This window comes from Centruroides sculpturatus, unplaced genomic scaffold, assembly GCF_000671375.1.
Source record: "Centruroides sculpturatus isolate CEXI.00-Female unplaced genomic scaffold, Cexi_2.0 scaffold1920, whole genome shotgun sequence".
Classification (NCBI taxonomy): Eukaryota; Metazoa; Arthropoda; class Arachnida; order Scorpiones; family Buthidae; genus Centruroides; species Centruroides sculpturatus.
In genome coordinates, this window is record NW_019386275.1 from 70232 (window position 1) to 97731 (window position 27500).

At 27.8% G+C, this 27500-nt stretch overlaps 1 protein-coding gene across 1 annotated transcript; it reads right to left on the minus strand.

Moving 5' to 3' along the window:
- Positions 1-593: 593 nt before the first annotated feature.
- Positions 594-23841, minus strand: LOC111614363 (cadherin-23-like). The gene is made up of 14 exons (XM_023355737.1): positions 23670-23841; positions 22497-22658; positions 21341-21417; positions 20862-21114; positions 20511-20771; positions 15937-16015; positions 12667-13272; positions 9673-9891; positions 9291-9607; positions 9109-9225; positions 4349-4526; positions 4051-4271; positions 836-1048; positions 594-753 (listed from the first exon to the last, which is right to left on the minus strand). Exons 1-14 carry the CDS (start codon positions 23745-23747, stop codon positions 622-624), a joined length of 2913 nt encoding a protein of 970 aa, XP_023211505.1. The 5' UTR covers positions 23748-23841; the 3' UTR covers positions 594-621.
- Positions 23842-27500: the final 3659 nt, after the last annotated feature.

The window sequence follows — 27500 nt, forward strand, 5'->3', positions numbered from 1 at the left end:
TAACCTAAATTTTGATATAATATATAAACAAATAATTCAAATAATGAATGATTACACTCCAAAAATGTCAACGTCTTTCAGGGATACGTGAATCTTTTAACATCTCCCGAATACTCCAAAACGACTCATCTCAAGATTATAGAAATATTTTAAACAGTCTGAACTGAATAAAAAAGATCTCTACAGTCTGTATAACTTTTTCATTGAAATCACAAAAATGTTGTAAATCTGAGCCAGTATATTAAATATTACCAACATTGTACATCTGACTGTTAATGTAAATAATATTATTATAACTATCAAATTGTTTGATACTGATATCCTGTATATTATGTAAATATTACTAAAAATTTATAATATCCCATTGTATGGCCCCCTGCAACAGGGACACTTCCCTTTATGCTAATAAAGATTATTATTATAATTCAAATTAATAATTAATTTAATCATTTTTTACTTGGAATTTCAATTATACTTTTTTCATTTTAATTTAAATTAAAAATAGAAATATTAAGTTATGAAATCAATATTATCAGTAATAAATAAAAACTTTTTTCAAATAATACTTATTCAATTGATAAATTGTTCTATTAAAGTTTAAATGAATTATGTTTGAAATCATTAAGAATAATTTACCTCTCTTTCATTAAATTTAGGTTTATGATCTATTTCATTTGTTACATAAACATGAATGATTGCATTTACATCAGCACAATATTGAGGTTTGCCGTTATCACAAGCTTTTACAATGATCTATTAGAAAAAAAATCATAAATTATTTTGAAAAATATATAAATGTAGTAATTGAAGTAGTTTATAATTATATTTATACTACCTCATAAAAAGCTTTTTTGGATTTTTCAAGTTTTGTATTAACTGAAATTATACCATCTGAATCAATTTTAAAAGCTTCTGTATATTTTTTTGTAATTGGATCATCTTGAATGATTGTGTAACTGACATTCCCATTTGTTGTCTTATCATTATCTCTATCTGTTGCTTGTATTTGTATAAGTCTTCTACCTTTGGAAATAATTTCATCTGAATCCTATATTTAAATAAATTAATAAAATAATATGAATCTGAAAATAAATTACTCCATATTTTCTATAAAGACATAGATTATTTAATACATTTTAATTGACAGAATAATTAATTTATTTATTTTATTTGATCATTCTACTAATTTTTAATCTAGGTTGCAAAGCATACTTAAATATATTGCATATAATAACTATATAATTCTACAAACATTTTCTTTCGTCTACAACAATCATCATCAGATATTCTTGAATACAACTGACAGAATATATTTTTAAATTGAATCAAACAGATCCATTCTAAAAATTTAAAAATATACATGTGCAAAACAATACAACATTGAACTTATGTAGAACTTTGACAACTACATAATATAACAAAATTTTTTTAGAAGTATAATTCTTAATTTTCTATAAATTGTTAATAATCTTTAATGTTTTAACTGATAAATTAAATAATCTCAAACTGCACTAGAATATCAAAAATATTAACTATTTTTTGACAAATATTTATTTATTTATATTCAATATTTAAAAATTGGAAAAATTTGCAGTTTTAAATTTCCTTATCTGCTTTCAAAATAAGCATTTTCCGCAGGTGCAAAGTTCTCCCACCATTTGTACCACATATTAAAATCATGTTAGATCCTGAGAGTGGCTACTATTTTAAGTGTAAATGTTTGATAAATAAAAAATTGTTGCTGGAACTAGCTAGAACTCTTTAAATTACACTTTACTCCAGTTTTAAGAATCTTATTAATGTTAAAATAGTCTTGTTGTCAATTTTGTGTTACCCTCTTGATTTAAACTGTTACAGTACTTTTCATTTCTTCTGATGATTTGAATCTGTAACCCTTTCAGTAGAATTTTCATTTTTGTAAAAACAAAAGTCTGCAGGAGTGAGATCTGGTGAGTAAGGAAGTTTATAAGTAGTTTGTTGATGTGAGGTTTAACTTTTTCAAGGCTAAATTATGCTGCAATGGCCAAGTTTTTGTTTAACTAAACCTAATGCACTGCATTTACTAACAAAAAAATATTTTAAAGTTATTTAACAAATGAAAATTTATCAATTTTATAAATAAATCATTTAATACCTAAACAAACATATGTTAAAATATTTAGTTTCTAGTATGAGATGCCATTTTTAAAGATAATCTTGTATACAAGTGCTTATTCAGAATGGTTTAATGTTCATTGAACATGAGCAAAAACTTAGAACATTCTCATATAACATCATTATATCTTTCAATGTTACAGCAGAAATAATGCTATCTCATTTTAAAAAAAATATACTAAATGGCAAACAAATTAACTCAGGCAATTACAAATTGAGGAAAAGGACACTCCACAAATCAATTTGGATTAGGATTTATACAAAAACCAACTTTTTAAAAAACTGGTTTTCGAATCTCAATTTTTCTACAAAACCAGTTAAAACCTGTTTTAATGATAGTTAGGCTGAATCATTGGTTAACTAGAAAGGCATTTTACAAAGTCGTGAGAAAACTTGAAATTAAGGAAAAACAAGGATAAGGCAAACATGAAGAAGAAAAAGAATTTGAATGTGTTATTTAGAAGTTAGAAAAAACTTGCTACATAAAGCTAGAGAAAATGAAAAAGAAAATATAACAAAATAAAATTGACCAATGTCTACACAAAACAAAACAAAAAAAAGCTGCTAGAATATCACATTAAACTATAAAATTTACTCCATAGAAAACCATAAAGAAAAAGAAATAACAATGAATGCTTACAAAATATTTTTTTATTTCTTATTTTTCCTAAGAAAATATGACTTTAGCAATGTCTAAAAATATGATTTTAGAAATCAAAGAATGTCTATAGATCTATTGCTTAACTGTGTCCTTATTTTGTACATAAAGTTGCCAGAAATAGAAAAAACTCAAACTCTCTCACTTGCTACTGAGCTTGGTTTAATCATCTTTAAAGCATTAAATAATAAATCTAAATTTTTTCGTTCTTCTGTTTGTACCCTCTAATATTAAAAACTCCTTCTTTAGTGTCTTAGGGCTGGATGAAGTCACTTTTTCAAGTTCTTGAAGATATTTATGTAATCGATCTTGCGCGACCCAATTTTGGGGGCTATAACTCGCAAAAGGTGGCTTAGAGGTATGGTTCCATTGACTTTTTGCTCCTATGGATTTGCTCTACAGCTCTGATAAGGTCCCAACCATCTCATTTAGAGCTTGAATTGAGTTGAATTGGACACTTTTTGCACATAGAGGGATTTTTTTGTTTTGTAGTTAGTTTTATGAAACTTAGTATTTAACAATATTCCCATTTTATGCCAGAGATGATTTTGTGTCAAAATGTTGATATTTTTAATTAATTAAATTAATTAATCAAATAATTAATTAATTTTTATGTTTTAAGTGTAGGCTTAAAAACCGGTTTTTTTACTTGGGAAAAACAGGTTTTCAAATTATTCAAATTTCTTCAAAAAACTGGTTTTTCAAAACTAGATTTTAAAAACTGACAAACCCTAATTTGGATGTACCCTTGAATAAAATAATATACCAGTTAATGGTCCTGCCTTGCAAATATGCATGATATAAAAAATATAGAATATAAAAATAATATAAATAGAAATATAATAAACATATTTTTAAAAATAAATTCAATTATAAAAAAATGGGAATTAACTCTCTGAGTCTCAGAAAATCATCCTGCCATGTCCTGTAATAACATTTCAGTACCAATGCACATGCCCCATTTATCTCATATAGTTATGCTATTGTATGTTATAAATATTTTTGAGTTTTAAATCCTGTTTGAAGAACATATGCATTGAATAGCAATTTAGATTATATTTCCTAAAGTAAAAATTATATTTGAATGATAAAATGTATTCAACTATTTTATATTAGAAAATGAATTTAATTTTTAAAATTAGGATCAATTACACAAGTTATAAAACTCAATCTATATAGCTTTACAGTATTTTAACATAATCTATTCAGTCTATTTCTATGTAACATAAATTTTTTACCTCTGATGTATATACTGTCTTAGGAAATTCATTAGGCTGTGGATTTGTAAATTCTGGTTTATATGTATTCATATCATAAACAAATACACAAAATTCTTGTGTACTATTTAGAGGTGGTTCACCCTTATCCTTTGCCATAACTTCTATACTAAACTCCTCATGAAGATTTTCAAGAGATGATTTTACAAACAATGTACCATTTAATGTTATATCAAAATATTCTGTTAAAATTACAAAATTTGTATTTTTAAAAAGTGTTTTATAGAAATTTTAATTATTGTAATTTCAATATTATTACCTGAATTAATTATAAAAAATTCAATTTCTGAATTAGGTGTTCCTTCTTTATCTTTATCTGTAGCTGTAATAATTCCTATATCTTCTTTAATGCCATGAGTTTCTGGTATTCTCCAGCATCCTTCATTTGATTTTATTTCAGGCTTATTATCATTAATATCAATTAATGTTATTTTTACCTAAAATAGAATCAATTAATTAATTTTCATAAAAGTATTAAGTATATAAGGTCTAGCATATTGCATTTATATTTAAAGTTCTTTACAAATCATCAAATATAAATGCAGTAATAGAATTTTTACATGAATGAATTTGATATAGAACAATTAAACTTGAAAAATCTTTTCATTCAATTTAGTTAAATAGCTTGTAAATATATTGATCCTTCTAATCCAACTACAAATTCAAAGTAGTCTTAGACATTGATATACAGAGTGTAGATACAAATGCTGCACCAGGCTAAATTTTATTTCTGCTATGTAATTACTAAATTCAATTGCACTGGATTATAAGTAATCAGTAGTTGGCTATTCATTAGTTTGGACAACACTTTTAAACTCCCTTTGTATAGGGACAAATCTTACCTTGAGTCCTATGAAAGATAATGACATACTTTACAAAGTCATAGAGTGTTTAGACATCAGTCAAAATGTTTTTGTCTTGTTAAAATACTCAATTGGAAGTGGCTGAATACTATAAAAAATGAGTTGTGAAATCATATAAAGCTCTAGGCCATATAAATTTGTTTATTCCTATAAACCAAAGGGTTTATAAACCCTTTGGTTTATAGGAATAAACAAATTTACATATTTCAAGATTCTGTGGCTACATGCCATATTTTAAATCGTATATATATATATATATCTTCACTTCACCTTCGTCTGTCCTATTTGTTTACTCTTCTATAATCTTATCGTCTTCCCATTGACTTTAGTGTGTAGGTGGACTGAGAGAAAAGGAATGAATGGAAGGCTTTAGAGAGGAGATATGAGTGGACTAAGGTGAGAGGAGGAACGAGGGGGTGTTAAGAAGAAGGAAAACGGGGGAGTGAGTGGAGGAGAAAAAGAAAGGGAGGACTGGAAGTGATGGGAGAAGGGAAAGGACAGGACTGGAAGGAAGGAAGTAGAAAGAGGAGGTCGAGAGGAAAGCCTCATCTGTAAGTTTGATTGTATGGTGAGAGAAGAAAAAGAGGACTTTAGAACAAGAGAAAGAAAAAGGAACTGAACTGAGAGGAACCAGACGTATCGCCCCTTTTGGATTAATATCTCAGTGTGAAACAAGAATTGAGTGAATCAGCCCCCCCCCTTGACCGACGAGAAGCCTCATCCACGAACCCACACACTTCAACCTGCATCATCAAGATTTGGGTACCCTCTTTCCTTATTCTTTTCTTTCACCTTCTAAATCTTCGAATAAGTCGGCTATAGTCAATTAGTTTGAGTAGAAATAGGAACCTAGTATTAAGTAAGATAATTTTTGTTAATCGGATGTTCGGTTCGAAAAAAGGGACAACTAGAATTGTTGGTATCCTATGAAATCCTGTATTTGAACTAGCGAGTTAATAAATAATTGTGTTGTATGTTATCTAATCTGTATTGTGTGCTTTTATATAACTCGCAGAAATAACAATTCAAACAATCTGTTAGTGTATAAATGTGCAGAAACATTTAAATCACTGATTGAAAAAGCTATCAATGTATCTACTGATGGGACATGCTGTCTAAGGAATTAGAAACTCTATAAAAGATAGCCTGAATCATTGGTTAACTAGAAAGACATTTGACAAAGTCATGAGAAAGCTTGAAATTAAGGAAAACAAGGATAAGGCAAACATGAAGAAGAAAAAGAATTTGAATGTGTTATTTAGAAGTTAGAGAAAACTCTCTACATAAAGCTAGAGAAAGTGAAAAAGAAAACTTGTAGAAAAAACTGTATCTTATTCAATACACTTTTTAATCTACAAACATACTATTATTATTTTGGACTTATCAGACATTCAATAATGAGGACAAATGAATTAACCTAGAGAAATAGTGTTTGTAGACTAAAAAGTGTATTAAACAATATTAAAACAGGGAAGCTTAATGTAATGTATCTTATGGGTTGAAATTTGAAAAAATTGTAGACCTACAAATTCCCACTGTCATCCGTCTGTTGTCTGTCCTTCCTTAATCTCGAGAATAGAGTTAGATAGTTAAAAGTCGAGATAAATATGGAAACCTTAGAGGCAGGAAGCCCTAATTGACTATATATGAACTTCCAGTTTTCACTAGAAGTCACGTTATTTCAATTAAAAATTTTTTCCTAAAAGGAGTTAGATAGATGGCTCTATTGCTAACAGAAGAAGTATGATTACAGGGGCAAGACACAANTGTAGCTCTATGTAAAATGTAATTATATTTCTTATATTTATTTTATTTCATTTTGCATTAATAAATACATCTAACTATCAAGTGATTTTTGTCTCATCCTGTATGTACTGTATTATGTATACAAAAAGATTTTTTTACTTTTTCATCATAACTTTTTATAACTTTTATTTTAGTACTCTACGTATATTTTAGTTTCTTTACAATAGAATTTTTTTACTTTTTCATCATAACTTTTTATAACTTTTATTTTAGTACTCTACGTATATTTTAGTTTCTTTACAATAGAAATTCTATGATTTGAATTTTATGTTTAAAATTTAAAATTTCTTTTAAATTAAAACTCAATTGTCACACACTACCTAAGTAACAAATGATTTGAATATTAGCATGTTCTAATGTTAGTGTGTTTGTTTTGTTAACTNAGACACAACTAATTTGAGGTGGAGAGAACATATTTTAAATTAAATAAATTTAAAATATGATTAAAAATTGCAGCCCAGCATTGTGATGATGTCACAATAAATAACTGCTTGTTCAATTTAGTCAAAAATTACAAAGTAGAAAGAAACAGAGTAGCAAGTGTGGATATATATGTTGTTCTGTTAAGTGATAATAGACAAGTGAATAAAGTATATGTGGGAGCTACAAAATGATTGCTATTAGAGGCAATCATTTGCATAAAAAAGATATCAGGACAGGAAAAACCACTACCATGATGAATCAAGAAGCCCTCAATAAAGAAAACAAGGTAGAATGGAAATGTTACAAAAAGTAAATGAAAAAAGGGTTTGGAAGTTATAGAGAAAGTATGGATATACAAAAGGAGTTTAAGCGTGGAGATAATTAATGGTAAAGACTCTGAAACATTACAAATGCTTTGAAATAGCTCATAAATGGAACATAGTATTAATACAGCAATTGCCTTTTTTTGATTTTTGGGGATGTACAAAAAATTAAGAAGAGGTTTTTGTAGAAGGATAAAATGAGTGATTTGTGTTTAGTGATTTTGTTATAGTTCTCATTATCTGGTAATGTAAAAAGCCAGTTCTTAAAGGGAGAGTATGAAATATCACATGTGGGAGAATGGAAGGATTCATGTAATTTTCTTAGTAGGGGCAGACAGTTCAGAGTGGGATAACAACAGTTTTAGATTGTAGAATATCCAAATGTTATGTAAACAAATTTGGATAACTTAGTTATCAAGCTGATTCACTTGTGTGTCTCCTGACAATGGGCTTAATAGCCAGGAAGTATTTGAGAAACTGTTACTTGAGTGAGCTCCAACAAAGAAAATTTTTTTTGTTATATTTAAAAAAATTTGGACTTGTTTTCAGTAGTTATAACTATTTACCAAAAAAATTTCTTTATGTCTAAATAGTTATTCAAAATTAACATATAACTATTAAAAATACAGTGGGTGATCGGTTAACGAACAGTTTGGACTGCAATTAATCAGACAACAAACATTTTCATGAAAAATTTTATGTTTCAATAACAAACACCTGACAGAACAAACACAAGAAGAAGCGATGCTACTTTTAAGATTTGTAAAACTATATTTTAAGGCATCTATACATGGTTTATGGAAAGAGACTTTCACAGTTGTATACTTAACCTTTTTTGCACTATTTAATTTCTGTTCTCTGAATTTTTGTAAGTGTTTTCTGAACTTTTTTTATTTAAAAAACCGATAATACGTAAACTACATATTATCAGTTTTTTAAATGGGGCCTAGAAAAGGAGGAATGTCAAGAACTGTGTTCACTATAGAAACTAAGCAAGAGATAACAACCAAGGTAGACAGTGGGCAGATGTCTAATATTGTAGGCAAATGACTTCAACAGGTCTACAGTAGATACAATCTTAGCTAAGAAAGATATAATATAAAAATTCAAGCAGATAAAGGAGTAACGAAAATTGCATTTGAGAAACAAAGATGTGCCATCCATGAAAAAATGGAGAGATTGCTTTTAGTTTGTTATTATATGTAAATAATCATAGTAAGAAAGTATATAATTTTTTATTTATTTTTTGGGATTTCCAGAATGAATTAATCAAATTCCCACTAAAATCTATGGTAAATCGATAATCAGATAACGAACAATTCAGATAGTGAATGTGGTCTTGGAATGGATTATGTTTGTTAACTGATCACCCACTATAATAAAATCTAATTTAAATCAATCAAAAATTTTTATTTTTTATTCATAGCTGCTAATAACAATAATTAATATGTTCTTTGACATTTTATATTAATTTCCCATAATTATTGTTATTATTTATTATTAAGATGCTAGATGAATAGAAGCAAAAAGCTGCCTTCTTGGTGTTAAGATATGAAACAAGAAAGAAAATATTGAGTTTAAAAAACAAATACATTTATAAATACCTGTGTTAGGTTAATATTTTGATCATCACGATCAAATGGATTATCATAAGCTTGAACATTGATGGTATATATTTCTTGTATTTCTCTGTCTAAATCCTTGAGAACAGTAATTTTACCCTGAAATTAAATCATGGTTTAAACAATCAATCATATAGCATTAATTTATAAAGTTAAATCCCTACTGTTTCTTTCTCCATCTGAAAATAATGATCATCATTGTCTAGATCTGATAATTTAAAATAAACTGTGCCTTTTTCTCCTGAATCTGCATCTATAGCATTTATTTTAATAACAAATGTACCATTTGGTTCGTGTTCTTTTATTTCAGCTGTATAAGGTGCATCTATGAATTGAGGAGTATTATCATTTTCATCTAATATTTCTATAGTAACTAGAGCTGAAGCATTCCTTGAAGGAACACCACTGTCTGTAGCAAAAACAGTAAAGTTCAGCCATTTTATTTCTTCATAGTCAGCTGACTTTATGATTCTCAATTCTCCTGCAAAACACTTTATTTTGTATAGTAAAATAATATAATTTTTGTTACATATTTATTTATTTTACCTGTTTGTTCATTCACATCAAAATAATTGGCAGCATCATTATCTTTTTCTAAGGTATAAATTATCGTATGGTTTTCATCAATATCTTTTGCTTGAATAGTGAGGAGCATAATATTTTTTACATTTTCAAAAACTTTACTAACATATCCTTCTAATGTGTTGTTGTTCACAAAGTATGGATCGTTATCATTTACGTCTTCAATTATTATTCTGAAGCGCACTAATAAAAAAATTTGTAAATTATATACTCAAAATATCTTATAAATTATATATAATATTTAAGTTTGATATTTTATGATATTAATGAGAAAGTTAACAGATTAATAAGCAGTTTATTATTTTAAATGTGAGTGTTTGTTTACTAAGGACCAATCTATTCTTGTCTTCCATATATCCATCATATCAAGATGATGGGTATGTGGAAGACAAGAACTTTAGATGAAAAAGACAACAATATTGCTTTTCTAAATCTGTTTATCCACAGAATGCCATTAGGTATTAGTTACAACATATTTTATTTATACCTGTACATTATCCCTGCTGATTCACTTCAACCAACTAAATATATAAATAATGCTATATCTGCTCACATAGGGCCTATTTATACTCTTCTTCATATCTTATATGTAAAGAAATGCAAATAATATCTACTGCCATTCAAAAGGCAGGTTACACATACACTAACATCAAACTCATTAAAAATTGTAAATATAGATCCCTCTTTAGTCCCACAACACTATACAGTAAGAATGAAAAATTATATTTGTGAGTCCATCCTATCACATTACAAATTACAAGAGTTTTTAAAAAGTATGGTTTTATCCTCCCAATCAAGCCTCAACTACCATTATATAGATTATTTTGTAATGATAAGGATAGTTTTTCAACATTAGAGAAATCAGGCATTTATATGATCCCTTTACAGCAATCAAGCACAAACTCAAGACTACATTATATTGGGGCTATAAACAACTTTCGTGCCAACTGACGGAACATCAGAGGGATATCGTAAACAGCAAACGTACCACAGAATTATCCAAAATTGTATTGAATCCTTTTTAAGCTTTTACTGATGTAATTTTTGATTGAACAGCCAGTGTTAGGTTAATACAGTGGAGCATCAATTATCTGAATACCGATTAACTGAAGCATCGATTAATCAAACTTGTTCCAGTCGGCAAATTCAAATTTCTGCTAGTGCTGTGGTGTTGCAGCACTCCCCTCCCTGCCAACCTAAACTATAGGCCTAGTTTAATGTACTACATTATGTAATTCATCACATCCAAAAAACCTTTGTAACTCCAGTGATATGTGTTCACACACCAGCAAACGTTTTCGACCCCATCTGGTTCTTCATCAGGCTATGGTCATACGGAATTCGAATGTATGCAGAATGGAACATCAAAACTAAATGAATGCGATTCAAACTTTAGAAAAAACCAAATTTAAGAATAAAATGGAACATTACCCACGTGCTGAAACAACGGTTAAGCACGCGCCACTTCACGTTTACAAAATGTTAAAAACATACAAAATGTATGTAATCCAAACTCATTTACTGGGGTGGGGTTCCCTCATAACAAAACTTCCATGCACTAGATATCCCCACTGCATCCCTGGAGTTGATGCACGTGCTACGTTATCCTGCTTTATATATCTCTAGAGTCTCCATGGCTCTCAGTTGATCAATACGTTGATTTGTTATTGTTAAATGAGCTTCATAAATTGCATGCTTTATGACATTTTAGAATTTATTTTGTTTGTTTATAGAATCTTATATATTTATTTAATTTTTCTTTCCAAAACAGTGATAATCATTGGTTTATTTTTCATAATTATAAAAACTATTTAATGACTAAAAATATATAAATAATTCATTTATTTTGATCAAATATACTATTTTTCTATAAAAATTCAATAGATAAAATAAAAAGCTTACTAATTTTATATTTTTTATAATGTAATTTATAACCCAATTAGAAATACATTATAAATTTTTTTTTGTTTTCACTACATTATACCCATTTTTGAAAAATGAGCAAGCTTTAGCTAGTAATTTCAATAAAAATTACTTTAAATATCAATAAGTTTTATTTATATTTTATTTTTACGTCACCATTCACTGTTCAAGACATCAAAGTTAAATTTGTAATTTTGTTATTATGTAGTTGTGTAGTTGGGGGTTCATGTTCAGGTTTTTGCTATGAGAAGGGGTCTGTGGGCATAATAAGTTTAGGAACGATTATTCTAATACATAAAATTTTAACAATTATATTTTATATTTATTAATTACTCATTCAATCCTATAAATAGTAAATAAAAGTTTCAAATCTGAAAATATTGCCAAATCTTAGACATGAATATATATTATAAACTACTAATATTTTACATATATTTTATGCTATGATAAATAAGTATTTACATATACAGTAAAACCTGTGTAAAATGGAACCTTAACAGATCAGAAACCTGCCTAAATGGGAAAAATTCTTAGCAATTCAGCAATTTTTATGTTAAAAATTACCTCTTCAAAAGGAAAACCAATCAAATTGGAAAAAATATTTGGTACCATATGAGAGCCCAGTTTATACAGTTTTCACTGTTTATTATAAATAATAGCAATAAACTATAGATGTTTCAAATAAACAAAAACAAACATTGTAGTAATTTAAATTTGACTCAATTATCTATTTTATTAAATAACTGTGAAATAAAAATTCATTTATTTTGTTTGAGAATTTGAGACATTAACTAAACAAATAAGCAATTGAATGAATAAATACATTAATGAATTTAATTTTAGATATTTTATAGTTTAATCAATTTGTTCAATGTTCTCAATTGCACTTCTTAACTATGAAATTAGCACTCCAAATTATTGAAAGAAATATTCTGAATTCATTTCAACAGTTTTTTTTAGAGTTTAATGAACCATGAATATTAATAAAAGTTATAATTAAAGAAATTTGAGAAGGTTTAAAAAATTTGGACTTACTCTCATCTTCTTGTGGAATATTAATTTCACCATTTATGTCGACAACTTTTATTGTTAAATCAATAGATTTCATTTCTTCTCTATCAGCTGGATTTACAACCCATACTTCTCCTTTATCAGTAATATTAAAAATTTTTGTAAAATTATAAATTTCTTCATTTACTGGAGATATCATATCTGGTTGCAATGCTTCAGATTTATTAAAAAGAATAAAATATTTTAATTGTTTTGTTTCATCAGGATCTATAGCTTCAAATAAACCTATTCTTTTATCATTAACATTTTCTAATATCTTATAACCAGTAGACGAAACATATTTGAATTTTGGTGGTATATCATTTATATCTTTGACATTAATATATACTTTACAAAAATGATTATCTTGTTTTTTCATCATTGCATCAGTAGCTTCAATCTTAAGTTCATATGAAAGTTTTGATTTATCATCTGTGATGTTTAGATAGGAATTATAAGCAACAGTGATGTTTCCTCTTGTTCTGTCTATGATAAAATTATTTTTTGCTCCATCAATAATAGTGTAGGATACATTACTGAACATGGGTGACTTGTCTTTATCTGTAGCATAAACTTCAGCAACATGGGTACCTTTAATAAATAAAATTCAATAATATTTTACTAAGAAAATAAATTTCACACAGTAAAAATATTAAAATAATTTATTAAATTATTAATTACACCATACTCATTATATAATAAACATAATAATCTTTAATCTAGCAATAAACTGTTATACACTATCAATTTTGATTGTTTTAATTGTTCATCATCAGATTCAAAACTGAAGAAAAACATTTTTCTTTTTCTGAGTTTGAACTTAATGATAACTGATCACAGTTAAAAATGTTTTGTTTACAATAACTTTTTGCTGAATTTAAGGTTGTGATCTTTATTAGAATCATTATATAATTAAAAATCTTATTATAAATAACTTTATTTAAAAAACTGATTCTCTCATTTCAATAAAACAACTTGAATATACAGAAATAAATAAATTCCTGTTGTATTTAAACATTTTTGAAGTTTATAATCTTGTCATCATAAGCAAAATTACAGTTTTGTAATTATAATTTTTATTTGAAACAATAAGTTTATAAACTCTGAAAGCATTTAGTAAATTGATCTAATTTTTTTATTTTGAGGCTATTTGAGGAACTTTCCACAACCCTTCTAGAATGATAACAAATTGCAAGTCTCAACAAACATTGCAACAAATCTATCACCACCTTGTGGATATATCCTACTTGAGATATTTATCAACTCGCAAACCACTCTCTCTCTCTCTCTCTCTCTCTCTCAAGAACCGTGAAAGTAGCTAGACATTTTTAAAATTTAATTCATTATAACTCATTAATGATAAAATGTATAAATTCTGCTTTACAAATAAACAGTTGTTTCATTAACCTAGTCTCTGCATGAGTCACTTCCTGCTCACTAACATGCAGTCTCCATCCCAAATCCAATTGCCCGTGCATGCAGCTGCTTGCAAGACAGAATCAACACACCATCTCAAATTCTGTGTCAATCAGGACATGGTAGTATCAGTCCTAACAAGGCACTAAAGAGATGCCGACCCTCTGGTCACATCATTAATATTGTATAAATAATACAGCAGTAACTAATTTCAATCACTTCATTCAATTAACTGTTCCATCATGCACTAATTAACCCCTTGAAATAAATCCTGTCAGCACTACCAATTGTGTGTGGTCTATAGTAACTTCAATGTAACGACTATTAAAATAAATTTTCTTTTAAAAAATACCTTACTTTATTATATTATCATTTGAAAAAGCAAAGAAGAAAGAACAAATAAAGCAAATCTGAGGGAATTGCTCTCCCTCAGATTTATTTTATTCCTTCTTTTTGACACCTTCCTGTATAAGGTGCCAAAAAGAAAGAATAAAACACAAAGAATACAGATTTCTATCTATTTACACCCGAAAACAGATAATTATTATAAAAAGTTTATTACAAATATAACTCACATGTAAAATTATTATTAAGAATTAACGAAAAAATTATATATATATGGCAATATGTTCAAAATATTAATATTCTCTATAGTAAGACCAATGATGCCCAAAAGAAAGGTGCCAAGGTACAAATCTAACCATTGCTGGGCATTAATCTGGCCTGCTAATATATTTGACATATAATTTCATTATATGTCAAATATATTAACAACATATCATTTATAAATGATAGAAATATGTGTACTTTTTGCTATTTGGAATATACAAAATATTTGTGGTCTTTGTACCTAAGACTTAGGCACAATTTGGCCCAGAAACTAAAAAGTGGCCACAATGCTTTAGTTATACTTATGTAATAATATATATATAATAATATCGGTAAATTTTATCATTTATATTGAATATAGAATTAATTATGCTTTAGTATCTGATATTATGATACATCCTAATTGTAGTTGTTTGTTTATCAAGAAACTTTATAGAAGGAAGCAATTATTGTTAGCAAGTAATTGCTTCCTTCTATAAAGTTTCTTGATAAACAAACAACTACAATTAGGATGTATCATAATATCAGATACTAAAGCATAATTAATTCTATATTCAATATAAATGATAAAATTTACTGATAACATAAGCCAGTTTTTGAACATCCATAATTCCCATAGTTCATGAAAAATGCAAATGCTATTCCAATAAAAAGTAAATTTTTGTCATTTATCGAAAAATTTTTGATTTAACTCAAATTTCCTCATTAAGATAAAAATGGCCAAAACACATGAGCATTTTAGAATTATACTTAGTCGTCAGTAGCCAACAATTTATTCTTGAAAGAAGATGTACTGTAATCTGGAAACACTCACCACATTTTTAACAATTTTGGCACTAAAAATATATCATTTTGTTTCACTCTTGTCTGGATTGTACATTTCAGGACTTTCCTTAATAACTGTTTTATTTATTTATTACAGTAGTTAATATCTATACTAGTTAATCATAAAGTTGATCTATCATAAAGACGATAATAATATATTTTAAAATAAAAAAACTATCAATTGCAAAAAATTTTGATATATTCTACATAATGCATATTATAAAAAAAATGATGATGAGAAAGTCAAATATCTTTCTAAGTTTTCAAATTACTAAATATGATCTGCAAACAAATGAAACTTAAAAAGCTAAATTTAAAAACATATATTTACACTGAATTATTTAAATAATTTAGAAAATTATGTTGTTTTAAAAGATAATGAAAAATTTTTATATATAAAAATACCTCCAACTGATGTTTCATTAATGTTAGCACTTGTGTCACATGTAGTTGCATTAAATTCTGGTACATTATCATTTTCATCCTATGAAAAATAAAGAAAAATGTATTTCTCATAATATTTTATATAATTTTCTTTTATTTTATTGAGAACTTAAAATATGATATATGATAAATACAAGTCTCCCCTAAAAAGCAATCCAGGCTAATAGAACAATCTGTAAATTAGCAAAAAATTATTGTGGCATTGTCACAATTCCAGGCTGCAATTTTTACTCATATTTTTAATTTATTTAATTTAAAATACATGCTCTTAATTTTAGTAGTGTCTTGTTCCTGTACATTATACTTTTCCTGATAACTATTGTCATCAGGAAAAGTATAATGTACAGGAGTCATATCAGTCATCTATCTAACTCTGTTATGGAGAAAATTTTTGCATTGAAATCACCCAACTTCTGATCCAGAGTGTTCATTTATATATAGTTAATCAGGGCCGCCTGCCCCTAAGCTTTCCATATCTGGTCTTGATTTTCATCTATCTAACTTCATTCTTGAGATTAAGGAAGGACAAACAGACAGACACCCATGGGAGTTTAATGGTCCCATGTTTATGACTCAACAATTGAATGAATACACAAACTATTACTGTGTTGCTGTTAATGGAAACAGGTTTAAGCAATTTCTTTTAGGCATTGCTAAATGGAAGTGTTTACATATTTGAGCTGAAATTTTCAAATTGCAGACCTTTACATTCTCACTGTCTTCCAGTTGTCTGTCTGATGACTGTCCTTTGTTAATGTTGAGAACAGAGTTAGATAGATAAAAATCAAGACCAGATATGGAAAGCTTAGGGACTGGATGCCCCAATTAACTATTTACAAACTTCTGGTCATGTGATTTCAATTCAAAATTTTCTTCAGAATGGAGTTAGATAGATGACCAGCACTTGATCGTTTTCAGGAGAAGTTTGATATACAGTACAGGGACAAGACACCATTAAAATTCAGACCAAATATAAAAGCTTGGGGGCCAGAGATACTGATTAACTATCTATATCAATGACATGCCATCCATGGAAGCTGTGGAAGCGCTACTTCCCTTGTACAGTATTTTCTAATATATAAATACATATTGTGCAATTATTTTCATATTTTAACATACTTTGAATTACTTAAAATTAATATTTTATTATAACTGCATTATGTATTTTATTACAAATTTCTATACATGTGAAAAACAATGATAAGATTGCTATTGTATATTCAAATATAAATTCATATATGCATATTCCCAATGGAAGTACTATATTGTCAAATACAGGACAGCTACCATAGCAAAAATATCTGAATCGTGTAAAGCAGCCAGATTACACACATTCGCCCATGCACTTTACAGAGCACCAACCTCTGGCACTTTAGCTTGTGGATGCTACACACAAAAATATCATATAACACTTCCAATGATTCCATCCCTTAGCCACTCATAGGGAGATATTTGACTAAGTGCATTGCTTTAAGATTTAAAAAATAAAGAATATTCAATGTTATTATTCCCAATATCCAAAGCAAGTTTTAATTCTTTAAGTAAATTTTATGGAGAATTTTTTGATTTATCTAAATTACGTAGTGAACTGCAATAGTTATATTCATATCCAGACTACATTGGCAAGTCACTCTTAGACATAAAAAAATATTATAATTAGTGATGATCTGAACAAAGATGTACTAAAAGAATTATATGATTTAATATCATTAATTTGTATGGTACCATCAGTGTGTCTGTTGAGTGCAATTATTCAACCGTGAAATGAATTGATACATTGCAAGAAACATTCTGTCAGAGAAAAGATTGTCATCACTAGCATCATTTTTAATAGAAAAAGAGTTTTTATATACTTTGATGGAATCAACGACAAGCAATTTTTATGATAAAGTAATTAACGACTTTGTGGGGAAAAAAATTGCTGAATAGAGTTAGTTTATAAAAAATAATAAAAACTAGTTTTTATATCTTTGTTTAGTATCAATTATCTATTTTAGAATTAAAATAAATAAACTGTTTATTTTTATCATTTCAAGTATTTGCTTAAAATTTTTATGGAAATACAGCTTCCCTATCATCAAATATCATGGCACGCCACTGATATATAAACTTCTGGTTCAGACTGGAAGTCACATAATTTTTTAAAATTAAAAGCTGATTAAAAATTTCAGCCCAGCAATGTGACAATGTCACAATAAGTAATTGCTCATTTGATATAGAATGTGATAAAGTAATTTTTTGTTTAGATGTATGTTTGTCATTTGTGATTTGGAAAAATTGTTTTATTCTCTTTTTTGTTTTACCCCTCCTGGATATAATAAATATTGAGTTCCAAATTATAGCCTTATATTTGTATCCTATGAGATTTTTAACCAACCCAAAATGTATTTTTTGATGGCAGCTTTATCACAAACTATTTAAAGCTTGAGAAACAAACAGCTACAAAGCAGCTCAGCATTATAGGGAAGCTGAATTTACAAACTTTTCAAATTTGGAGTACACGATCAATGCATCCTCTTAATTTTTTCTAATTGAACAAAATGTGGAATGTATTCATTTTGACCTGCTCTACAATTTCACAATTGGAACTGTAGTTCTATTTTAATAGGTGCTTAGATAATTTTAGCCCTCTTTCTTCATAGTAGGGAGAAATTCACTTACACACCAATGAATAGCCCATGCTGAATAATGTATGAAAACAAGCATCATTTACATAAACCTGACAGTTCTTTCTTAGCTATTAGCCTGGAATGCATTTTAGGAGACATTCTGTATATGTATACTATATACATTATACAGAGTGAATCAAACATCGCTTAAACACCCTTATAAAATCAAACTGATTTAAGCAGGAAAAATTTTGGTATGATTGAAACAAGTTATGCCTAGGGGTAACTATCTTTGTGTGTCAATTGGATAGTTGCCATCTTGAATTCATCTCAAAATTTTTAAATGGGAGTTGGATCATGTGATACAAGAAACAAAGATAGAATTTTGAGAGAAATACAATAATGCAGTTGCTTTCTATTTAACTTTAATCTGTGAGAAGTTATAAAGAAATGAACCTAATCAAATCCTCCTTTTCCAGGTGTGATAAAACAATGCTGGATGCCTCTAGTGAGTATGCAATGAATCCAGATCATCCTAATGTACTGTACAGTATGGTAGAAGAGTACTGTACATGTGATATTGTAAATGGTGATTCAAAGAAAAGTTACCTAGTCATCAGATGAACACTTCTTAAATATTAGGATGATCTGAATTCATTCCTCATTCATTAGAAGTATCCCAACATTGTTTTATCATACTTGGAAAAAGAAGAATTTAGTTAGGTTCATTTCTTCATAACTTCTCAAAAATTAAAGTTAAATGGAAAACATTTCACCATTGCATTTCTCTCAAAAGTTATTACATGTGTCACAAAACCACCATTCCCATTTAAAAATTTTTAAAATGAATTCAAAATGGCATCCCTCCAATTGATGTACACAAAGACATGACAAGGTTGCTCCTAGACATAATGTATTTCTATCATGTAAAAATTTCCTGTCTAACTCAGTTCAATTTTATAAGAATGTTAAGTGGCTCACTCTGTATATTATTAGTTTATATACAATATACATGGCGGTGCTAGAAAAAAAAAATAGGACTGCACTTCTGTACATTGAATGCTCACACACGAGCTGGGGAGAGGGATAAACGATCTTAAAGAAGTATGAACTAGCACAGCAAGTCTCAACTGTGTAGTGCTGTTAGTTTGCTATGAGGAACTCTGAAGTCAATGTGTTTTTCTTGCATGTCAGAAAAATGACAAGCTTGAAAGAGGAGCAGCATATCAACCTGAAATTTATAGTAAATTAAAGAAAAAGAACACTGAATCTTTTCACCTGCAAAATGAAGCTTATGGGAACACATGCATGTCTTGCACGTGCTTGAATGGCACAGAATACTTTCTGCAATTTGAGAGTGTTCTTTGATAATAAGGGTGTAATTTTAAAGCACTGAGTTCCAGTGAACCACCAACAATACAAACATATGCTGGAAATTTTATGGAAAAGGGTCAGAAGAAATGGTTTCATCATCCTCAGGATAACACACCAACACATATAGTGCTGTCAGTGAAGCAGCAGTTTTTGGCCAAGAAATCATCACACTCAGTCTTATTCATAGGATCTAGCTTCGTGTGATTTTTACCTCTTTCCTAATGTGACATCTGCACTGAAGAGAACCTGTTTAGACTAGATTTCTGTGGTTAAGAAAAAAATGATGGAGCTTCTGTGTACCCTGACAGAAAATGACCTGTAGCACTGTTATGATAAATGGAAGATCAAATTCATAGGTGTATGGATGAGGGAGATCATATATTCAAGGGGAACACAACTAAATTGTAAGTTTAAAAATAATAAATAAGTTATAGCATCAGTCCTATTATTTTATATCCACATCTTGTATAGAATTCTCAACAAATATATATATATATATATTTACTGATTGATATCCTGTCTTACTGATACTAATTGATAAATCTGTCTTACCATTAAAGTAATATAAACTGAAACTTCAGATGATTGTCTTGGAATTCCAAGATCATAAGCCATTACTTTTAAGAAATATGTTTTAGTACAAATAGTTATACAGTTATCATTTACAGGAGGCTCATCGTCTTCAAAATCTAATGATGACTTTGGAGTAATAATACCTTCTACTGGATCAATTGTAAACTGTTCAAAAGCATCGTAAATAATTTGGTATCTAACTATACTGTTAGTTGAATTAGGTTCATCAGCATCCGTTGCCTGTAATTTTAATAAAAAAAAGGTCATTTTCTTTTTTTATAGAAAACAATTAATAATAAATATAAATTTTATTAATAAAATATTATTCACCTGTACTTGGAGTATATCCGTAAATTTTTCTGAATTTTCCATTAAATGTCCACTATAATTCTCATAACGAAACTTAGGTGCATTATCATTAACATCAAGGATAACAATGTGCAACTGAGTTGTATTTGCATTTCCTGTGCCATTTTCATCTCTTGCCTCTATGGTAAGATAATAATCTTGAATTTTTTCATAATCAAATCCATGATCATCCTTTGAAACGTTTAGATCGCCTGTTATACTATCAATCTGAAAACTAAAGATTAAGTTACATAAATTAAAAATCTATACTTATTAAAATTAAATTAAAGTTTAGTATAAAATTTAACATGTAAATTATAATAATTTTCAATAAATTTCATTATAATACTAATTTATAAAATGATAAAAAAATTTATACAGTATACTGTATATTGTTGCACATAATTACTATATTTATATTATATGTTTATTCATATAATTTATATATATATATTTATTACCTATCAGATATGTAGTTTGGTATCAACCTATATCGAATGCCTTTGGTTCCATAATAACTAGAATCAATATCAGTAGCCTAAAAGTAAAAGTTTTGATTTTTAGAAAAATAAAATTCATTAAAACTCAAAACTAATTAAACTTAAAATTAATTAAATTTAAACAATTTATATTTATTTTGATTTAATTGATAATATTTCATTAACAATTTTTTCTACAATTTTGGATTGTGACTGAATAAATGATCTTTTACTGTATGCTAGATTTAAAAGTCAATTTTGACTTTTACCTGACTCTAAATCATACTGCTATATACAGGAAATATAAAAATAATTGAACATATTTTTAATAATAATAATAATGAAATTTATTTAAGCTAACATTGTAAAAATATTAAATGTAATTTAGATGCATTAATTGCATAAATAATTAAATTTATAAATTTACAAAATTTAAGAAAATCCTTAAAACAATACATAAAAACGTGTCTTCTCACTTTGTCTTTTCACGCACACACACAATTTTTAAATTTAAAAATTTTTGTCTTGGAAATTTTTTATCAAATATATTTATTTTTTAATATTGAGCCATCACTAGAGGGATCTTTTAACGTTTTACATATTGAGGTGGATGAGTAGCCTCAAATGAAATGTTGACTCTGCTGTAGAACTGTTATTTTCCTCATGTGTGTAAGTGTGTGAAAGAACAAACTGAGAAGACACATTTTTATGTATTGTCTACTTAAGTATTTTTGTCCTGGCAATTTTTTATCAAATAAATTTATGAACTTCCATAAAAGTTAATCCTTCATTTTAAAATAATTTTAAATATTTTTATATGATCTATATTTGTTGTAATATTACAAGATACTGATTATATTTCATTTTCTGACTTTTACTGTTTAACATAAATTTTTATTTTATTTTAACATTGATTTTTGAGAACAATTTTGACAATAATTCTAAGTTATGTATTTGGAAAAAAATTATAAGTTGTAAACTTATTGATACACAAATTTTTCAACTTTAAACTAAGTTAATAAAAACAGATATAGAAATTAAAAAAATTATAAAAAAGTTTAAATTAGCAAAAAATGTTGTATAAAAGATTAATATTTAATGGTATAAATAATATAATTCTTTGAAATATTTTATTTACAATAATTGAAGCTACAAAGTCTCCTTGGCTAGCATTTTCATAAACATAAGCAACATCAGCAGATAAAAACTGAGGAAAGTTATCATTTACATCTTCAAGATTTACTGTTACATTCACTACTGAATAATATTCTTCTTCTGTTCCAGTCTCTTTTGCTATAATCTGAAATAATAAAAAAAATAAATAAATACTACATTAATTATTATTTTAAAACAGAATTTAATTATAATATACAATAGAAAAGTTATTTTAATATAAGTAAAATAGTTCTTAAGTCCTATGCATGAATTGAAATAAGTAGTTTTATAAATTCTTATCTTTTCATATTTTTACAATGTATTATGAAAAATTTTAATTTAATAAATCACATATTTCCAAATTTAATTTCAAACCAATTTTTTAAAAATATTTTTTATATCATAATAATAGTTCTGGAATATTATAATATCTGTAGATATAATAATAGTTTAATTTTTTGCTTATAGAAGCCAACAAACTAATCTTGGTTAAAATGTTTTTCAAAATGAGTCCAATCTATCTTGAGATCTAAACATATATAAGTAAACAGAATGATGTGGCCTATGATTCTGGAATAACTTAGCAGTTTGTTATCATACTTTTAACGTGTTAATGCTATAATGCGGAATTTAATGTTGCTCTCAATTACAGGTATGTATTGTTTTCTGCTAAGTTTAAAATCAAAAAGTATAAGAATCATTACAAATTATTTTATTCTATTTTTGTTGTAATTAATGTAGCTTTATGATTAAATTTGCTAGTTAATTTAAAACATTTAGCAATACAATATTCTTCAAAAAATATTTTATTCCAAAAATAGAATATCTACTTAAAAACCTGATGGAAACTTATCAATCAGGTTGAAAGCATTTGTTTTGATTAAACTTAGTTGCTGGAAAAGTGTGAAAGGTGTGTTTAGTGCCTTGATATACTTTAAAGTTTGTTATTCTATATATATTATAACAAATTTTACTTTAATATTTTATATTCAACAAAATCTATCACAGACTGGATGTTACAATACTTAAGAATACACTACTAAAAAAACCTTCAGTCCAGCGACAAAAATTTAATGAAAGTTCATAAATATAGTCTATTTTATATTCTTACATAATTAAATTAATTAGATTATAAGAGATAGCTATTTTTTTTTACCTTAAAATTAAACTGTTTTGGTTCTAGTAAATCTTCTCTTTCATAATCTAATTCTTCAGATTTATTAACTCTTATCATAAAGATAACATCATTAATTCCTTGAGTTGGTGTTACTGCAAATATGTCTTCATGGTCTTCAAGATAAAGTTTGAATTTAGCATTTTTACCCTTATAAAATAAAAAACAATTGCATCAATATATGAGTATTTTATTTTACATAAATACAAAGACAAACTTATAAGATTTAATTTGATAATTTTTAGCTACTAAATCTTTTCCTTACTAAAGTTTAATGTGCTTATTATTTGAAGGGTTAATGATGGGATTAAATGATGTGCAGGAAGATAACATTAAGTAGCTAGCAGCAAGAAAGATGAAAAGAGAGGAAAAAATAATAATAAGTGGAGTGAAATTCTAAGAGGGGGGGAAAAACAGCAAATTTAAGCATTGGATAAGAGAAAACAATGGAATATTGACTAGGGCCGATAAGACCAAGGAAATAGTAAAATAAAAGGAGTAGACTGTTTTGGAGGTCTAGAAACATAAGTTATTGAAGAAATGCACTGTGAACAGTTGAGCACTGACCAAACAAAAAAAGATAAGAGAAGAGAAGCACCAGATTTCCTGTACAAAACAGACAACACAAATGATTCAGTACAAAGATTATTTGGGAATGTAAAACCCATAATTTCAGTGGTCTTATCAATCAATAGTGGGAAAGAGTTATTCATTCACTTTTGGAAAGGAATTACAATGGGTGATACTGTAATGGGCAATAAATATATACACATGATATAACATCAGGTTATTTATGTTTAACTACAAGTCAGGTTTGTTTAATGGCCAAAAATCAAAAATAAAACTAACTTTCTACAGAACTACTCAGTCCACAATTATCACTAATTTAAAATTTACAATAAAATTAAAGTGAATTAATAATAAATTAACTAAATAAAATCAATTCTATGAGAAGATGCAATATTTCCTCAGCATGATTATTGATTCCTTTGCTTTTTATGAATCTTTGTATTAATAAAATATCATAATTAAATGATCCCTCTAAAGAACTTTCTGAATCTATTAGTGTAACAGACTTTTTCCGTGTAAACAATAAAGATAGTTATATTTTGTCAAAAAGACTTTCGATCTTTTTGGTTGAGATATCATGATCAAATGCTATTAATTATTGATTAGATTATGTAATTGATAATTGATTATTATGTAAGTTTCAAAAACCTTTCACTCTTTCTAGCAGTTTCTTAATCCATAAGAGAACAAACGTTTTTGGCCATTTTAAATGGCCTTCTTCAGGTTCTGTAACATTTTAAGGTTATAACATTATATAACATTTTAACCAAAACCTTTTAAGATAAGCTTAAAACATTTAAACAAAGCTTGGCTTGGAGACATTAGCAGGTCAATGCCCATATAAATAATAATATATTCTGTCACAAGTAAAAGTTAATGAGTCTATCTATACTTTTCTTTGTAACTGCCCAAATATGTAAACAATAATAAGATACCATCATGTTTTTATTATGGCAAGAAGACTTCTTGATGTAACAAAAAGTAAAAAAGTAAAAATAAAAAGTAAATTTAGTGCCATTTTTTGATGCTATGGAAATTGCAACATTATACACACTGTGATATATTACACAATTTTGTATGAGGTAGATAGTCTAATGAATTTAATTATAACTATGAGAAAATATATTTCACAAAAATTATTATAAAAAATATACCAGAAAATAATAATTGCAACAATTTTAATGGCCCAATGACAGTTAATTTATTCTTAAAATTACCATAAAATTAATATTGGCTTAAAAGAACAGAAAAGATTTTAAAATGAGTTGATAGAATAGATTAGTAAGAGGAAATATTTTGCAAGTAGTGGTTGGCTATCTGTATAGAGATTTAAAACTACTAAACTTTTTTTGAAAAGACAAAATAGCCCACAAGATAAAAAACTTTAAATTACTCTGCAAATATTATTTAATGAAAAAACCGTTTTTGATTTCAGTTGATGAGTCTTTGTTAAGTTCAGTTGTAACATGTGTCAGACATGTGTCAGGTGTGTGGATGTCAGGAAGTGGTGATGGACAGTCCACAGCTTTGTCACACATGTCAGGTGGGTGAGGTAACAATATCCCCAAGAATTTGGGGGAGATTGTCCCGCCTAGAGAGGGAGAAATGGTGAGAGAGGGAAAATTTGTGTGCTTCCCTTTGGGTGTGTGTAGAGTCAGAGTGTGTGTGGAGGCAGTGCTGAGAGGAGTGCTGACCGCAGCACTGACCGGGGAGCTAACCAAAGTGGGTAGCTTTGTGGCTGGTCAGGAACCAGTATTGTAGTTATCAAATTAATTGTTGGGTACTGGAGTGTTGCTCGATTGTGGAGTGCCAGAGAGTCACTCACTTATTAGAGACATTAAAGTGTAATTGTGTTGTTATTGTTAGACAGGAAGTGTATTGTGTTTTTGATCGTGTAAACGGGAACATTTCATACCACCATCATCACAACATCAATTTTGTATACAACATTTTCTGGTCCGTCAATATACAACAGTCTTCATCAGTTGTTGAATAGACAATGGTCATCCAACAGTTAAGGCTGGAGAAGATCTACATAGGGACTAATAGAGCTTAAGCCCCGGGCCCGCAAAAATTGAATCATAAATTTTTAATACTTTTTCATTAACAATAAGTACTTATCATATAGTAAAAAATAGTTAATATTAATAATAAAACAAATAATTTATAGTATTATTTGTTTTATTGTAATCAATATAATGTAATTGGGTGGTAGTTAATCAATGTAAATATTTCTTTATTTCTTGTTTTTTATATAAGATATAAAGTTTGTCATTCAACACCATTTCATAAATAAATATATTTCAACTCTTCTGTAAAAGTTCGTCCGATGGAGAATTATTTTTAATAAAATAAAAGACAAAACTGTCCAAAAAGGATCACCATTTATTACTTGTGTTCCAAGACTAAAACATTTTCGGCGACTGACCTTCCTTTTTAGGCTACTTGTCGCCGTAAAGTTCACAAAAAGTCCTTTTAAAAACACAAAACATCCAATTAAAATTTTATAAAATTTCTGAAAAAGGAACTGGTGACATGCAGTTGTCTTGCTTCCATCATACCTTCTTTTGGGGTTTNNNAAACCCCAAAAGAAGGTATGATGGAAGCAAGACAACTGCATGTCACCAGTTCCTTTTTCAGAAATTTTATAAAATTTTAATTGGATGTTTTGTGTTTTTAAAAGGACTTTTTGTGAACTTTACGGCGACAAGTAGCCTAAAAAGGAAGGTCAGTCGCCGAAAATGTTTTAGTCTTGGAACACAAGTAATAAATGGTGATCCTTTTTGGACAGTTTTGTCTTTTATTTTATTTTATATTTCAACTCTGATTTTGATGTTATTAAAAATGAGTTTTTAAACACTTATTTAAAGATTCTCAATCTTAAAAAAAGGGGCCCCATTAGACTTCAATAAGCCCTAAGCCCTAAAAAGTCTAGATCCATCCCTGAGTTAAGGTATGAGTTTTTCATCTTGACATTCTTCCTCTAGTTTCTCAGTAATTGTTTTATAAAATAATCTAACTCCCTGCTTTGAAACTTACTTGACTTATTTCTTAACACAGTTCTAAGAGTCCTCAAGAGTAATTCGAAGTTCTTGCTTCTTTTTGTCCCTTCTCAAGATGATATCCTTTTCCTTCTACACTTTTCTTAGCTCCCTACATCCCATCCACCTCACCCCAGACACACTTACACATTTATACAATCTTCTCTCTTACACGTTTTTTTTTTTAATTTTTCCACTTATG

Excerpts from the sequence above, each read along its gene's own strand:
- LOC111614363 (XM_023355737.1), bottom strand. The coding sequence starts at position 23,747 with ATGATAAGAGTTAATAAATCTGAAGAATTAGATTATGAAAGAGAAGAT. Across the intron at positions 9,892-12,666 it reads TATTCCACAAGAAGATGAGA|TGCGCTTCAGAATAATAATT; the intron begins GTAAGTCCAAAT and ends TTTTTTTATTAG. Across the intron at positions 4,527-9,108 it reads AAAATATTAACCTAACACAG|GTAAAAATAACATTAATTGA; the intron begins GTATTTATAAAT and ends ATTCTATTTTAG.